The 16,942-nt window shown below is 52.0% G+C and overlaps 1 protein-coding gene across 5 annotated transcripts in view; it reads right to left on the bottom strand.

Moving 5' to 3' along the window:
• NTNG2 (netrin G2) overlaps positions 1-16,942 on the bottom strand; it is a 75,148-nt gene that overhangs the window by 10,784 nt on the left and 47,422 nt on the right. For all 5 annotated transcript variants that reach the window (XM_036854120.1, XM_036854116.1, XM_036854119.1 and 2 more), the window contains 2 exons: positions 2,884-3,056; positions 333-359 (listed from right to left, as the gene is read on the bottom strand). In XM_036854120.1, the coding sequence (XP_036710015.1) occupies positions 333-359; positions 2,884-3,056 (200 nt within the window). The remainder of the gene's footprint in view (positions 1-332; positions 360-2,883; positions 3,057-16,942) is intronic.

Genomic DNA, 16,942 nt, shown 5'->3' with positions numbered 1-16,942 from the left:
GGGGGTGGGGGGGTTCTGGTCGGGGAAGGTGACCCCCACTCTTGCCTGGCAGGAGAGGGAGGAGCAGAGAGTTCCTCCGGGGGGCAAGGGGACCTTTCCAAAGCAGCACCAGCTGAGAAGCTAGAGGGGAGGAATTGTGAGACACGAAGGAGGGGGTGAGGAGGGGGAAGAAGCAAATGGATTAGAGGAGCGGGTGGTGAGGCCTGTGGATCCAGGGCGACAGGAAAGCCCTGTCTTTCCCCTCCTGCTCTTCCCAGGACATGCAAAGAGGCTCGTGCACTGAGGGCCCCAGTCGCCTTCCCAGGGTGATGGTGACCCAGGTGTGTACTTACTGCCAACGGCGGAGCCTGCGGCGGCACCTGCGGAAAGAGAAGGGTCACAGCAGAGTAAGGGGCCCGGCCACCTCCTCCCTGCAGAGGAGGGGGTGGCAGGGCTGGGGAAAGGAAATCAAGGGGCCTGGGCACCTCACCGTGCAGGGATTGGGTCAGACCATCCATTCCATCCTCACCGGTGCCCTGAGAGGGAGGGGCCCTATTAGCCCATTTTGTAGATGGAGAAACTGAGTCTCAGAGCTGTGACTTACCCTATCAGGGGACCTGCTGATAAGCCTCTGCTGGGGGCTTCACAGGCACCCTTCTCATTTGATTTTAGACTCTCGGGTCCTCCAGTGCAGGACAAGGAGGCGGGTGGCCGTTCTCTCAGGAGTGATGGGATTTCAGAGAACATGAGGGTCCCCAGCCACGGGGACAGACTGGTTTACTGGAAGCTCTGATGGAAGTTACCACCAGAGGGAAACCATGGTGCAGGCTCCCATCTGAGGAAACGCAGGGACGGTGGCTGAACGACTGATTGGAAGATGATCGCAGCGCCTGCCACGTGTTGAGAGCTTTCTGCACGTGGGCACGGGCTGAGCGCTTTCCCCACCTGGGCCATTCAGTCCTCACAACAGCCCCACAGGGGGTTTTATTAGGGTCCTGATTCTACAGCTGAGAAAACAGGGCTCAGGCGGAGAAATGGCTTGTCCAGGGCCACACAGCTGCAAGTGGCAGAGGCCTGACTCCGACCCGGGCCTTTCTGTCTGTGCCCTGGGGGTGAGAGGGGCCCAAGGCCACGGTCTGACCTGGGACTTTGGGTACCAGGGCGGGAATCGTCAGTCTCAGAAGGAAGGAGCCGGGGCCACAGCTTCCCCTCCAGGCGGTCCTGACAAAGGACAGAGCGTGAGGACACCCCTCCGTGCCCCGGGAGCCCTGGGGTGGACGCCGGGGTGTGGGCAGGGGACGTGTGGCATGAGGACCTCCCCTGGTGACCCTGGTGGCGGGACAGTGAGGGGGGCCTGGGAGGATGCACATGGGGGCCCACAGTGCATGACCTGCAGGTAAGGGTCTTAGCCTGCGGGTGCCGGGGGACCTTGGGGGGATCCTTCCGGGAGGAGAACAGGGTCCAGAGAGGAAGCGGGGAGGTGGGGGGGCCAGCAGGACAGATGAAGGGATGAGCCTGCGAGCCAGAGGGAGGTGACAGCGACTAAGGAAAGTGTTCAAGAAACGGTCCTGGCAACAAAGAGGTGGGCTGGGCACGCGGCGGCGAGGGGGGAGCGGGCGGGGCTGGGCTGTCGCCCAGAGCGCTCTGTGCCTTTGCAGGCCAGCAGGTGCCGTGACTCTGGGAGGTCACCCTTCAAAGGCTTCCTTAGCGGCGCCCGCACACGCCCAACATGCCTGTCACAGCCTCGTTGCGAGGCTTCCGGCTTTGTCAGCCTAAAGTTGCATAAATCTTTCACCGGTTGGTCGCGGGGGTGCCGATGGAGGGGCTCCTGGGAGCGTGCCCAGGAGGGGCGAGCTGAGCGGTGCCGGCGGCCCAGCCTGGCTTTGGAGCTGGGTCCAGCGGTGGTATCTAACTTGCTGCTGAACTAGGAGGGCACTGAGGGTCACTGGGGCTCTGTTTGTTCATCTGGAGAGTGGGATAATAATGAAAATAGCACCCGAGGGGTTACTGTGAGGGCTGAGAAGCTGTGTAGAGAATATGCCCGGTGCAGCCTCCTTGTCAAAGCACTTGACCGGCGTCAGCAAATCACTGGGGTGGGGGCAGCTGGGGAGATCCCACTCTGGGACCAGCCCAGGCCCCCTTACCCATGGCAGCTGGGGGCTCCCTGGGACTCTTGGTTTCATGGAGATACCCAGGGACTATGTTGGGGGCCAGTGATGGGGGCCCCCAAAGGGTGTTCATAGTGCAGGCGTGTGTGGGCGCACCCTGAGGGTGACCTCTGGCACAGGAAGGCTGAGCCGGGAGAGGAGAGGACCATGCAGAGGGCACGGGCCAGGGCCTCGGAGGACCCCTCTGTAAAATGGGATAATAGGAGACCCGCTTCCTGGGGCCACCCGAAGGGTTGAGGGAGTGGGGACCCCATAGCACTTGGCTATGTAAATGCCCCATAAACACTGGTTACAAGGGATGGCGCTGCTCCTCACGGTTAACCCGGAGTGAGGGGTCCCCACCCCCTCCTCCCTGACACCCTCTGGGCCTTCTCTCCTGCCCTGGGGGCAAGAAGGGGAAGGTCAGCGGAAGGTTGCTGAGGAAGCTCATCTCAGGTTTCCAGCAGGATGCAGGTGTGCTAGAGGTTCTTGATGACAGGGCCTGGCGCTTAGGAGCTTGGCAACAAGGGGTGTGCCTGTGTGTGCATATGTGTGTGTGCGCACGTGTGTCCAGGTGTGCATGCGTGCATGTTTCTGTGTGCACACCTCTGTAGGGAGGACATGTGTGTGCATGTGTGTGTGTGATGAGATCCACAGCTCCTGAGGTTGAAGGCTGGGGGGAGACCATGGCCTCACTGGTCCGAGGGGGGAGGGGGCTGGGGGGGGCCCGGGCGCAGCGGGCGCTCTGCGTACGCACACGCGTTGGGAGAGCCGTGGGGCAGTGGCAGGTAGGAGCCAGCCCGCCAGGACCGTGTGCGGAAGCTCCTCTTGCACTTGCCGCAGTCCGGGCCGGTGGTGTTGTGCTCACACTCGCACTGCAGGCTGCCCTCGCGCACGGAGCACAGGTTGGCGTGCAGGTTGCACTTGCACCTGGGGGGACACAGAGGGGGCAAGGCGTCAGTGAGCGTGTGGGTGGGCTGGTCCAGCTCTCTGGAGGGGCTTGGAGGGTGGCCTGGAAGGGACTCTTGAGGCCATCTGTCCAACCTGCCACGACTCTCCTTTGGGACAAATACTCCCGGATTCACCATTTTGAGTCCTTCCCCAGCATGAGGTACCCCTGGCTCCTACCTCTCGGTGAGGGTGGGGTGATGAGATGCCCTTGTCCCAGGTGCTGAATTTTCAGTAACGCAGCTTCTGATCACCTTTGCTCTCAACCATGGAGGGTTGACAGGTAGCAAGAGTTACCTGTCCCTGGTTGTGGGGACGTGGACCTGGCCCCAGGCTGCACCTCTGCTCTCAACCGCGGCCCACAACCATGCCCTTGAGGGCAGAAAGAAGCCCCAACTCCAAAAAGCCTGTCAATTCATCCACACATGTATTATTCATTCATTCATTCAAATATTTATAGGCAACTCATCATTCTGAAACCAGTAAATAAAGGGAAAGAATCAAGCATTTGTCTCGCCTGTCCTATAAAAAGGGTACCTCCAGGTAACCAATAGTTGATGACGGGATGTTTCTTTTTATAGAAGCATTCCAGCTGATAATTGAAGAAGGAAGGAGAGAATTTGAAAGTCACCATGTAGCATCCCCTACCGAATGGATAGCTGTAGGCACAGAGCATCAATAGAGAGAGACAACCAAAGAAAAAGTCTCGTCAAGACAAATTGAACTTGAATCTGATCAACACTCTGGATCCAGCTACGAATTGATAGGAAATACAGAGGACAGAGAAACATACTAAACAACACCAGGGGGACGCAATCAGCAAAATCCGGAAGTGATGATATAGTTTATAGGACAGATGAATTGCAAGGGGCACAACTTGAAATGGAGGAAGGAGGGACCCAGATCAAGAGAAACCTCAAAGGCAAAGCAACCAAGTGCAGATCGTGGACCTCATCTGGATCTTGGTCAAACAACCTCTAAACTCAGATAAACAATGTGTATTCGTGAGACAACTGGAAATTTGAACACTGACTACATTTGGTGATATTAAATTAATGTTTATTAAAGGCAATGATGGTATTGTGGTTACATCTTTAAAAGTCCTTAGCTTTAGGGACACACACAAGTATTTACAGATGAAAGTATCTGATGTCTGGGATCTGCTTCAGAATAACACAGAAAGAGAAAATATGGGCAGACATACAGACGAAACAAGAAAGGCTATGAGTTAATTGCTGAAGTTGGGTGACAGGTATACGGCAGTTCATTATAGTAGATTCTATTTTTGTATGCATGTTGGAAATCCTCCATAATAAAAAGTTAGAGAGAGAGAGTGCTCTATATTCTCATATGGGAATATTTCCAAGATATATTGTCAATATTTGTAAAAAGCAAACTGCAGAATAATGTGTTTGGTAGGATTTTCTTTTTATTAAAGTACACAAAGAAAAATATTTATAGGGCACCTGTTATGTGCCAGGCTCTGAGCTGGGGATGGTGAGTATAATGGTCGACAAAGCAGACGGGGTCCCTCCTCTGATGGAGGATAGGGTCCATCGGGGAGACAATGAAAAGATCAGTGATTGGGGGAGGGGTGGGGAGGATGAATAGGTGGAGCCCAGGGGATTTTTAGGGCAGGAAAGTGACTCTGTATGACACTGTCATGGTGGACACACGACATTACACATTTGTCAAAACCCACAGAAGCACACAGCAGCAAGATACAGCCCTAATGTCAACTGTGGACTTGAGTTGACAATACTGTATCAATGTTGGTTCATCAACTATAACAAATGTGTCACACTAATGAAAGATGTTAATAACAGGTGGAACTGGGTGGGGAGCCCAGGTATTAGGAACTCTTTGCATGATCTGCTCAATTTTCTGTAAACCTAAAACCTAAAATTTAATATAGACTTAATTTTAAAATAATAATCATGCAAATCTTTCATTAATGTCAATTGTTATAGGTGCCCACGTGTTCTACAAAGGAGAGGGGATCATGGATGGGTCTTAACCTAGTCTGGTGGGAGCAGGATAGGCTTCCAGGAAGAACAATTTAAATCTGAGACCTGAAGGAACATCAAGAGTTACTCAGGCAAGGAGGGGAGAACCTTCTGGAAGGAGACAAGAGCATCGGGGAAGACCCTAGGGCCGAGAAGAGCTCAACCTGTAAGGTCTAAGATGAGGTAAGGGGGAGGAGGAGGCCAGACCGTGATTCGGAGGCTGGATTGTGTTCTGGAAGCCATTGGAAGGTTGGAGGTGTCCTGCTCTGGCTCCTATTTTATATATCACCGTGGTCGCTCCATGGAGGATGCTTTGTCAGGGGGACCAGAGCCAGGGTGTGGAGAGCGGGCAGGAAGCTGTCCCGGCTGGCAACAGAGGACAGTGGCATGGACTAGGGTGGAGGCGCCTACGTCCCACCAGTGATGCCCGGCGTGTGCAACATTCCCCCTCGCTGGATCTCATCATCTCAAAGATTGTTTCCTGGATGCTAAACCAGCATTTCTTCTCCAGCTCGTAATTTCCCTCTTCTCTTCATACCCCACCTTCCACTGAGTGACGCTCCTCCGGGACACAGCGTCTCCCCTTAGCCTCTGTTATCCACACGATGAATATTTAACTCCCTGCATCTTCCCACTTCATAAATCAGTCCTGCCTCCCCTCCTGCCCTCTTTGTCTCCATCTGACTGGAGCACTGCTGTGAGGCCGGCCTTCCAGGGCAAGGATCCCAAATGGGGAAAACTGGTTGCCAGGTTTCTAGCAGCCCTGCAGCTCGGAGTTAACCTGCTGCCTGCTGGCTTCAGAAGTGCCGGGGCTGCCTTCCTTCTCATAGCTTCTCTCTGCCCTCATATCATCTTGAGGAATGGTTATGGGAAATTGGGCACATCCATGCTATGGAGTATTATAAAGCCATTAAATATTATGTTGTCAAAGGCTACTTCAAGCCTTGGGGAATGTTCCAAATAGAAATGAAAAGACCATACTCAGGAAGTGTTTACTGTGTGCCAATGGGTATCTCATCCGACCCTTGAATGACCACAAACGCTGGTACTATTGTCACCTTCACTTTACAGACGAGGAAATGGAGGCTCAGAGAGGTTAAGTATCTTGCCCAGAGTCACAGGGCTGTCCAGAACTGTGACTGAAACCGGAACGCAGAGATATCCAACTCCGGAGTCCAAGAGGATAACATGGGTTAGAATATGGATTGTAAAAATGTAAGATACCAAACTGTAGGTATTATAGTGTTATGGACTGAATTGTGTCCCCTCTCAAATTCATATGTTGAAGCCCTAACGCCCCAATGCAACTGTATTTGGAGAGAGACCCCTTAGAGAGGTAATTAAAGTTCAAGGAGGTCAGAAGGGTGGGGCCCTAATCCCATAGGGTTGGTGCCCTTACAAGAGGAGGAAGAGACCCTGGAGCTCTCTCTCCACCATGTGAGGACACAGTGAGAAATTGGCCATCTGCAAGCCAGAAAGAGGGGTCTCACCAGAAACCAACCCAGGCAGCATCTTGATCTTGGACTTCTAACTTCCAAAATTGTGAGAAAATAAAGAAATGTCTGTTGTTAAAGCCCCCCAGTCCGTGGCACTCCATTATGGCAGCCCAAGCAGACTAGTACATGCAGCTTCTGATTATGTTTAAGTACATATATCCATACCTGAAACACCAGTAGACAATACATCTAGGTATTCCTGTACCTGTCCTGAGGGAGGGGTGGGATTATAAATGGTTATAGTTATTATTTCTATTTCCTTCTTTGTCACTTTGCACGTTTCCTACATTCTCTATAGTGAGCAGGTATTACTTTTATAAGTAGATAACAAATGGTTTTTGAAAACTGGAAGTCAGGCTAGGTGGGGAAGGAGGCTGGTTCTTGAGCTCACACAGGCCTTTCCTCTCAGGAGGAGAAGCAGGTCCATCAGGGTCCTGTTTGGGAAACGATCGCTCCATGTTACACACCGTGCACTGTTCGTGACTCTCAAGTCCCAGGTTCAAGGATGTTTTTTGGACTCTCTGGAATAGAATTCTGATGTAGAGTGAAGGCCCTGTCCAAGGGAATTAGCCAATGCTAAAATCTGTGCTATTTTAACTCCATCTTCCCTGGATACTTAGCCCTGTCAAGGTTTTACTGCAGCACAGAGCTGAAATAAACAGAGCATGAGAAAGCCTGTTCACTCTTTCCCTGGAGTTCCAATCTATTACCACATATGTACTGCGGGCCTACTATGTGCTCAGCTCTGGGAAAGGCACAGAGAGGGATGGGCAGGCACCTGCTGGCACTGGGGACCCTTCTTCCTGGGAACACTAGACCCCAAGGATGGTCCATGGCAAAGAAAGGTTCTGTGTTTAAACCTTATTGGTCAACACATGTGATGCTCTCCTAATGCCCTCACATCCTGCTCCCTGACTGACACCCTCCACCCAGGGTCCCAGTGCACATTAGCATATTAAAGGCTCTGACAAGTCCTGCAGGAAAGAAACCTGCTGACTTTGTCTAACAAAAGTTTGTTTGCAAAACCAACCTTCTGGTATTTGACCTCAGAAGGTTTTAATTTTTTTCATCTGAATTCCTATTTAACATACCACTGAGCTAGCTGGAGAGGAACACCCCAGCTGTGTGGAACCAGGAATGTACCCCATGCCTCTGGCCCGAGGATCAGATATTTTCAGATATCAGCTACAGAAAGCAAAGATTGCCATCTCAACTTTGGGTGTTAACACTGACCTTGGCTTGTTAAAAATTTGTAAAAGGGCAGCTGAATCTGAGTAGCGTGTTATAATGATGATAGTAGGGAGTCACGGAATGTGAGAGCTCGACAGGCCTGGCGGGGGCTGGGGGTACCTCTGGGGAGAAGACTGCCCAAGGTCCTGCAGTTTAAAGGTTACTCGAGATCCAAATCCAGACCTCCTTCCCTGACCTTGTCTCTGCCCCGCCCCATGCTGGCCAGCCCCTCCCACCATCTTCATCTCCCAGAGGGTGTCTTGGCTTCCCTGCCCTCCCTGGTTGAGCCCTGGAATGAGCACAGTGCCTCCTCTATCGGGGAGAGAAGAAGTTCCCTGCTGGGCAGAGCTGCCAGGAGGAGCCCACACAGTGTGGGGGAAGCCTCGCCAGGGCTGGCACAGAAACAGAACGCAGTCAATGGAACTGCTTCTCAGACTTCCTGACTTTTGCAGGGAGCGCATTGCAGGGAGTAATGCGCTCTGTGTGTGTGTGTGTGTGTGTGTGTGTGTGTGTGCGCGTGTGTGCGCGCGCGCGCATGCATGGGGCTTCACCTTTCTGGCTCTCTCTTTGTGTCCCTCTATGTCTCTCCATGTCTCTGTGTCTCTTCCCATCTCTGTCCAGCATGAGTTCTGATCCTGCTCTCCTCTAGACCTCTGCGCAATGCAGTTCCCTCCGCTTGGATCGAGCTGCCAGGCTCCGCCCCTTTCTCCTAAAGCTAACACCTAGTGGGCGTGTCAGGTTCAAGGCCAAATGTCACTTCTGCAGGGAGGGCCTCCCATCAGCCCCTGCTATACCTTCCCTCGTCCCAATGTCCTTTGTAATAAGCATCATTTCCCAAAGTGGAGCACATGACATGACTGGGGGAGATGCGGGCTAGAACTATAGAAGAGTTTAATCGTTTTTGTTTATTTTTGATTACACAGTATTTTTTTTTAAGTGACAAAACTCACCAAGCCTGGGAATCTCAAAAATATTATTTGGCCTAGATGAGGTCAAACTTTAAAAGCATATTCTTTTAAAGAAATTATTAAGTAAATAAATAAATCATGTGCAATATCCTTATGCAAAAGACTGACATTAGAACTCAACCTCACGCCATAAACAAAAGTTAACTCAAAATGGATCAAAAACCTATATGTAAGAGCTAAAACTAGATAACTCTGAAAAGGACACACAGGGGTAAATCTTCATGACTTTGGATTAAACAGTGATTTCTTACACATGACACCAAAAGTACAAGTAACAGAAGAAAAAATAGATACACTGGACTTCATCAAAATTAAATACTTTTGTGTTTCAGAGGACGCCATCAGGAAAGTGAACAGATAACCCACAGAATGGGAGAAAAATCTTATCTCTGGTAAGAGATTTATATCTAAGAATATATAATGAACCCTTACAACTCAATAATAAAAAGACAACTCAATTTTTCAAATGAGGAAAGGATTTGAATAGGTATTACTTCCAAGAAGATACACAAATGGCCAACAAGCACATGCTCACATCACTAACCATCACAGAAATGCAAGCAAATTACAAGGGTTACCACCTCACATCCTTAGAATGGCTAGTGTCAAAACCACAGATAATAACAAGAAAATGATTGTGAGAATCTGGAGGAAATGGAAGCCGCGTACACCGCCGGTGGGGATGTAAAGTGTTGTGAGTGACTTTGGAAAACTTTCCACAAAAGTGAAACTGACTCACCATATGACCCAGCAATTCCCCTCCTAAGTATATATCCAAGAGAAACGAAAACACATCTGCACAAAAACATGTACATGAATGTTCACTGCAGTGTTAATCATAATAGTCACAAGGTAGAAACAACTCATATGTCCATCAATAGAAAAACCAAATGTGGTGTATATACACCATGGAATATTGTTCACCCATAAAAAGGAACAAAGCATGACACCTGCTACAGCGTGGGTGAACCTGGAAGACATCATGCTACACGAAGGAGCCAGACACAAAAGGCCACATATTGTATGATTCCACTTATATGAAATGTCCAGAACAGACAGAAAGTAGACTCGTGGTTGCCAGGGGCTGGGGAGAGGGGAGAATGGGAGTGACCGCTAGATGGTACAGGGTTTCTTTCTGGGGAAACGAAAATGTTCTAAAGTTGACTATAGAGATGGTTGCACAACTCTGTGAATATACCAAAAGCCACTGAATTGTACACTTTAAATGGATATGTTATGGTATGTAAATTACATTTCAGTAAAGCTGTTGCTAAACAAACAAATGAATAACTAATTGGAATATATGGGAAATAGTGAAGTTGTTACCTGAGTGACTAAAGCCTGGGAACCAGGGTTTTATTGCAATCTCTCTCCTGCAAAACTTCAAAGGTTTGTTTTACTATTTGTATCAACCTAGCACCATTGCACCTTAAAGAAAGTCTTGCTGGGTGAACATAGCTGATACAAGGCATCATTCTGAGAACTCCTCACGGATAAACACCTCAGCCTTTACCAACCATCCTATGAACGACAAACTATTATTATCTGCATTATGCAGACGGGGAAACTGAGGCCTGGAGCGGTGAAGTGAACTGCCTGAGGCCCCCCAGCTGGTAAGGGGCAGACCCACGACTTGAATCCGGGCAACCTGACGCCAGAGGCCACACTGAATGTCCACATGCCGTGGTGGCCCAGTGTGGCGGGCACTGGGATCCTGGGGTCAGCGGGCAGGGCTTCGACCCCCTCCCAGTGCACATGCTGGGTGGCCCTGCACAAATTCTTCACTAATCTGAGTTCTAGTTTTCTCACCTGGAGAATGGGGAGCAACAACCCTGGTCACACCACAGGCTGTCGTGAGGATTGGTGACCTCGGTCATTCCTGAATAGGGGATGAGCGAATGGACATAAGTAATGCACCTGCCATGTCACCCAGCCTCGCACACAGGTGCTCATTTGGGGTTAATACTTCTCCTCTTGCCTTTCCTGCTGATTGTAAGATGGTAGCCCTGGCCCCTGGTCGCCCTAGCCTGGGACGTTCTGCCACTTCCTGTGTGACCTTAGGAGAGTTGCTGAAGTTCCTCGGCCTCTGTTTTCTCATCTGTAAAATAGGGATGGCAGTGGCACCTACCTCATATGGTTGTCATAAGGAGTAACTGAGACATGGCCCTGAAGACATGCATATAAGTGCTTGGCAAATGCTAGTGTCTTGTTGGTTTTCTCATTTCTTATATTTATGAGTGTCTAGAGACGGGGTCCTGAGAGCTTTCCTTGAATGAATGTGTCAGTTCTTCACAAGAATCTCATGAAAGGTTTATTGCTATTATCTCTATTTTACAGACAAGGAAATGAGGCACAGAGAAGTTCAGCAAGTTGCCCAAGGCCACACAGCTGGTGAGCCCCACTTTAAGAAGGGGGTGGCGGCCTGGAGGGTCTCCAGTGCTGGTTCTCAGACAGATATAGGCTCAGAGAAATCCAACCTGCCCACAATTCCCCCAAAGGACACAGTCGTGTCCTTCCCCCCTCCCTCAGGCTGCCGTCCTGAGGTTTCTCTTCCCTATTCCAGAAGGCCCTCGGGAGATGAAATTAAAATAAATAAGCAAGCATATATAAATACTCTATAGAGCACTCATAGGTGACGTGCGTTATTAACTGAATCCTTGTGAAAACCCAGAAGGCATCACTCTTCCCATTTTATAGGTAAGGATATAAGATTGTAGTAGGTCAAGTGTCACGAACTCACCCCAGGTCTCTGGGTGGAAGAGGCTGGATTTGAACCCAGAACTGTCGGTGCCAGACTTGGACTTCATCACCATTCTATTGGCCTGTCTCTCCCGGCACTTGCCTTATGTTGATTCCACTTGGATAATGAAGGCCAGTGGGGAGGGCCACCGGACAGATACTCCCAAGCCAATTCCGAGGCCCAGCCTCAGCCAAGAAACCAATTTCGAGGCCCAGCCTCAGCCAAGAAAATGCAGGAGAGGGCTTCCCTGGTGGCGCAGTGGTTGAGAGTCTGCCTGCCGATGCAGGGGACACGGGTTCGAGCCCTGGTCTGGGAAGATCCCACATGCCGCGGAGCAACTAAGCCCGTGCGCCACAACTACTGAGCCTGCGCGTCTGGAGCCTGTGCTCCGCAACAAGAGAGGCCGCGATAGTGAGAGGCCCACGCACCGCGATGAAGAGTGGCCCCCGCTCGCCACAACTGGAGAAAGCCCTCGCACAGAAACGAAGAACCAACACAGCCATAAATAAATAAATATTTAAAAAAAAAAAAGAAAAGGAAATGCAGGAGAAAGAAGCTCGCTTTCCTAACTTTCTTTCTAACACCAACTGCAGCCTGTGTCTAGACGTAGGTGGGTGGTCCAGACTCCTGGCTCTACCGCTGGCCCGAGTATTTCTCCTGCATCCATGCGATCAATTTTCCTAGGGAATTACTTTCTGACTTTGACCTTTGAGAACCATCCATCTCACCAGAAAGCCATCACCTGAGCCGCCTGACCCCGCTACACAGCACTTTTCGGCTCATCCATCAGGGAACATTATTTAATAATGAAAGAGGGACAGGGCAAGGCCGGCCGGCCCACGGGGCCTGCCACTGGCCAGCAGTCCACTCCCAGCCCATCAGGATCTGCTGCCTGCCCCATCACAGAATCCCAGGGCTTTGACCCTTTGGATGGCAGCAGGAGTGGCTCCGTAAGAATGGGGGTAAGGGAGGAACAGAGACACTGAGTCAGCGGCCAGAGTCAGAGCAGATTCCCTGCTCCTGATTTGCCTGGGTGACCTTGAGCGAGTCACTTCTCCGGATCTCAGACCTTTCGTTTGCAGTTTGGAAGGGCTGAATTACATCTTAGCTTTTCAACTTTTCTATTTAGTTGTTCATGGGTGCCTAATATACTGTTTGGCACGCAGTGGGCTCTCAATCGATAGTGGCTGAATGAATGAAGGAGGAAAGGAAGGCAGGGAGGAGACAATGCACAGAAGCTCTTTGCACAGCATCTGGCACGGATGAGCCTTAACGGCTCAGTGAAAGCCAGGCAGTATCACGGCTGGAGCAGTGTGGTGGCAGGCGACCGCAGGGTCTTAGTCTCCGGGTCCATAAAACTGGGGACTTGACGGTTTCCACGAGACAGGGCTATTGACAGGATGAGAATGGGCTGGCTCATGGGGCGTGCTCAGCACAGGGTCGGGCACGTAGGGAGCCCTCATAAATACCAGCTGCTTTGCCATTGCTAATGGCCAACGAGTGACATTGGTGGGAATGTGGGGGGATCCCCAGGAACAAAGATCGTCCTTATTCGGCAGCCCCCAGGTGCCCAGTCCCAAGGGACAGGTCTCCTTATCCACGCTGTCCTGCCAACACCCTACCCCAGAGCCCCCCCGCCGAGATCAGCTGGCCTGTTCTCCAGGCCCCTTGGGACACGCCCACTGTCCTCTTAGAGTTGCTTCCATGAAGGGCCTCCTGTCACTACAATTGCCAGATTTAGCAAATAAAAATATAGCATGCCTGGTTAACTTTGAATTTCAGGTAAACACTGAATAACTTTTTAGTATAAGTACAGGCGTGTCTCGGAGATATTGCGGGTTCAGTTCCAGACCAATAAAGCAAATATCGCAATAAAGCGAGTCACATGAATTTTTTTGGTTTTCCAGTGCATATAAAAGTTATGTTTACACTATACTGTAGTCTATTAAGTGTGCAATAGTATTATGTCTAAAAAAATGTACATACCTTGACTAAAAAAATATTATATTGTGAAAAATGTTAACCATCACCTGAGCCTTTGGTGAGTTGTAGGAGTAACATCACAGATCACTGACCACCACAACCAATGTAATAATAATGAAAAAAAGTTTGAAGTAGTGCGAGAATTACCAAAATGTGACACGGAGACCCGAAGTGAGCAAACGCTGTTGGGAAAACAGCACCGATTGACTTGCTCGATGCAGGGCTGCCACAAACCTTCAATTTGTAAAAAAACACATTATCTGCGAAGTTCAATAAAGTGAGAGCAATAAAACAAGGTTTGCCTGTATGTCCCATGAAATACCTGGGACACGCTTACACTAAAAAAATTGTTTGTGCTTCATCGGAAATTCAGATTTAGCTGGCATCCTGCATTTTATCTGGCAGCCCTACCTGCCACCCCTGCTCACCCACATGGTGAGCCTTGGCCCTCTGGCCCGACCCCTGACCCCTCTCAAGGCCTGGCCTGGGTGTCCCCACCCACCCATCAGAAGCTGGCGGGGCTGCCTGCCCTCCGGAGACGAGGCCACTGTCTGCCTTCTCCTCTAAGTCGCTAAGTCGTTTCTTTTTCTCTAGTTGACGAGTCCCTAACGAGCCCCAGGGGACCATGACTGTCCGGAGGCAGGACCGAGGCTCACTTGCACGGGACGGCCATCCCAGACAACCCGAGTTCTCAGGGAAATGTGCCCTGCTCCTGCCAGGAGACTGACATGCTGACTTCACCAGCTCCCGTCCACCTGCCGGGCCCGGCCGGGGGCCTGACAGCCGCACGAAGCACGAAGCAGTCGTCGGGACGGCAGGGGCACCAGCCCGTGCCAGGCGCCAGCGTGCCCTGCCCCGCAGGGAGGGGCGGGCAGCGCCTGGGAGCTGCTGGCGGGAGCGCCATCTGGACACGGGCCTGGCACCAGTGCGCCACGAAAATCGGAAATCGTGAGCCGGGCCCTCCCCTCCTCAGGGTGAGAGAAGCGGGGTGTTTGGAGCGCCTCCCAGACAGCAGGGTGGAGGAATGTAGGTCAACTCCTGGCTGTCGGAAAGAGTGATGTCATCGGCTCCTGGGGGAGAGATGGGGAAGTGGTAAGTTTAGGCGAGCGAGAGAGCCGGGTGCCGGAGCCGGACAGGGAGGAGGGGGCCGGGGCTGGTTCCCCTCAATGGTCAAACCTGCCAGGATTTCAGGGCAGTCACAGGGACCCCTCGGTGAGCACAGGTGGGGCGCCTGGGAGAGCGCAGGCCCCCGGGGGGGTTCTTGGTAATCGATCACCTCTTCCTGGTGTCTCCCCCACTTCTTTTACCACTTGTCCAAACATCATTGCATATGGAGACTTCTGGGAGTGGGTGGGTGTATTTCTGACACCTTGAAGGCCAGGGTCGCTTGAAACAAACTTCTATTTTAAAGCCGCCAGCAGTGTCTTCCCATTTCCCTTGTCAGAGAGAGCATTTATTTCTGGGGAAAGACTGTTCTTTTGTTTGGGGAAAAACAGTTCAGTGGGCTGTTGGGTTTATAGGGAAGCAAACCCCAAGCCTATGCTGGCCTGGAGATGTTAGCACGTGAGGGTGGACACATGGGGGAGAAGGCTGACCTCGAGCAGGGCACTTCCCTTGCAGAGGGGCTCAGGCATCTGGGGTTGGAGGCCTGGACTCCAGGGAGGAAGGATGCAGCCATGAGAGGGGGCTGGGGGCTCCCGAGAGAGGTGGTCCAGGGGCTGCCCCACCCAGGCAGCAGGTGGCCACGGCCCATGGCTGGGTCTCCAGGTCAGTGCTGGCTAATGGCCATCCTTTGACGTGTTCTCTTCGTACGTGATCATTCCCCTTGGCTCGCCCCAGCCTGTGAATCCACGTGTGATAGATCACTGTGGCCTGGGGGTGTCAGATCTTCTTTGGGGGATTAAGGGAGAGACCGTGTCCTTGGCTGGTGCACAGCAGCGTGGAGAGATTGGCAGCCTTCAAGGAAGCAAGCAATGGTCAGGAGAACCTCTCCTGATCCTAGAGAGGCTGGATCAAGAGGTGACCAGTAATGAGAAGGACATAGTTGGGGATCTTGCTAAGGGAAGCCTATAAAATATTGGACTCATAGCTAATGAGTGGAATGGGGGCAGGGCTAGGGCACTAGTGGGAAGAGGGCTCCTGGATGCTGGAGAACTTGAACCGTCTGGGTCAAAAGGCTTCAAGTCAAGGCCTGAGACCCCGAGAAGAGGGGGCACTGAAAGCCGAGCTGCAGGGCGCGGGTGTGCAAGGCCTCGGCCACCTGGCGTGACCTGGCTCTCTCAGGGTAATGTGGATAAATGCCGGCTGCTGCATCTCCTGGAACGCAGTCAGGCTGGCAATTGAGTTCATTGCCAAATCAGATTTGGGCTTCTGTGCGAAGTCCTTTTATATTAAGTGCTTTAACGTACATCACCTCCTCCAGTCTATTGATAAATCCTATTACCCATTATGAAGCCAGAGGCAGCTTGCCAGCCAACAGGAGAGAGGCTGATGGAGGGGTGCTGGGGGGCTCAGGCGTGCGGCCTGGGGGAGACACGGTGGGTATGACCAGGCTGGTTCACTAAAGCAAGATCACCTCTTCCCCTGTGGGAGGGCTCAACACCCTGGAGGGAAGGGCCAGGCCTGGGTCGGGGGAGAGGGGGGGAATGTGCGGAGTGCTGGGCGTGATGGTGGAGGGGCAGCGATGGGGTGGGGGTCAGCCAGACCGTTGGTTTTGTCTACCCACCTCCTGGCTCCCGGATTCCGGACCCCTTCTCCTCCGAAAGAGCTACGGATATTAAGACCCATTTGCTCATGTAAGTGAGTTCATTTGTTCATGAATGAATGAGCGAATGATTTCAACGAATACACAGCATTCCTGCCTGGTTCTCAGTGCTGGCCTTACAGGGTCAGGAACACAGCCCCAGACCCTGTTCTCTCAGAGCGCGGAGCCCGGGGTGGGGGGAGGGGGAGGGCAGCTGGGTACAGGCGTGTGTGTGCAGCAACGCACCTGTGACAATGCAGTGGGATTGCTGTGCTCTTTGAAGGCCAGAGGAGGGGAGGCAAGGGCTGGCCGCCCAGATCTCCAGCCTGCGGGGACCCCGGAGGGGCGCTCTCCGAGCCAAGCGCTGAGGAATGAGGAGTTTGCCAGACAGGAGGGGTGGATGGGGTGGGTTGTGCTCCGGGCAGGGGGCTGATCTGTGAGGACTCAGGGCCCAGGCTGCCCAGGGAGGTGAGAGGAAGGATCTGTGGTCCACGGGAACGGAGTTTCTAAGGTCAACGGGAAGCCGCTGAAGGGTGTTGTTCAGGGAAGTGATGTGACTGGGTTTGGGTTTGGGGAAAAACCTCCGCGTGGAAGGGGCAAGGCTGAAGGGGGCAAGGCCAGTCCTCTCCCCAGACAAAATCCTGATGCGGCGTGTGCCCCTCTCCGTGGGGCAGGGGTAGTCATGGGGTCCATGTAGGAAAC

The sequence above is a fragment of the Balaenoptera musculus genome, chromosome 6 (genome assembly GCF_009873245.2).
Source record: "Balaenoptera musculus isolate JJ_BM4_2016_0621 chromosome 6, mBalMus1.pri.v3, whole genome shotgun sequence".
Lineage (NCBI taxonomy): Eukaryota > Metazoa > Chordata > Mammalia > Artiodactyla > Balaenopteridae > Balaenoptera > Balaenoptera musculus.
This window is presented reverse-complemented; position numbering and strand designations above follow the sequence as displayed.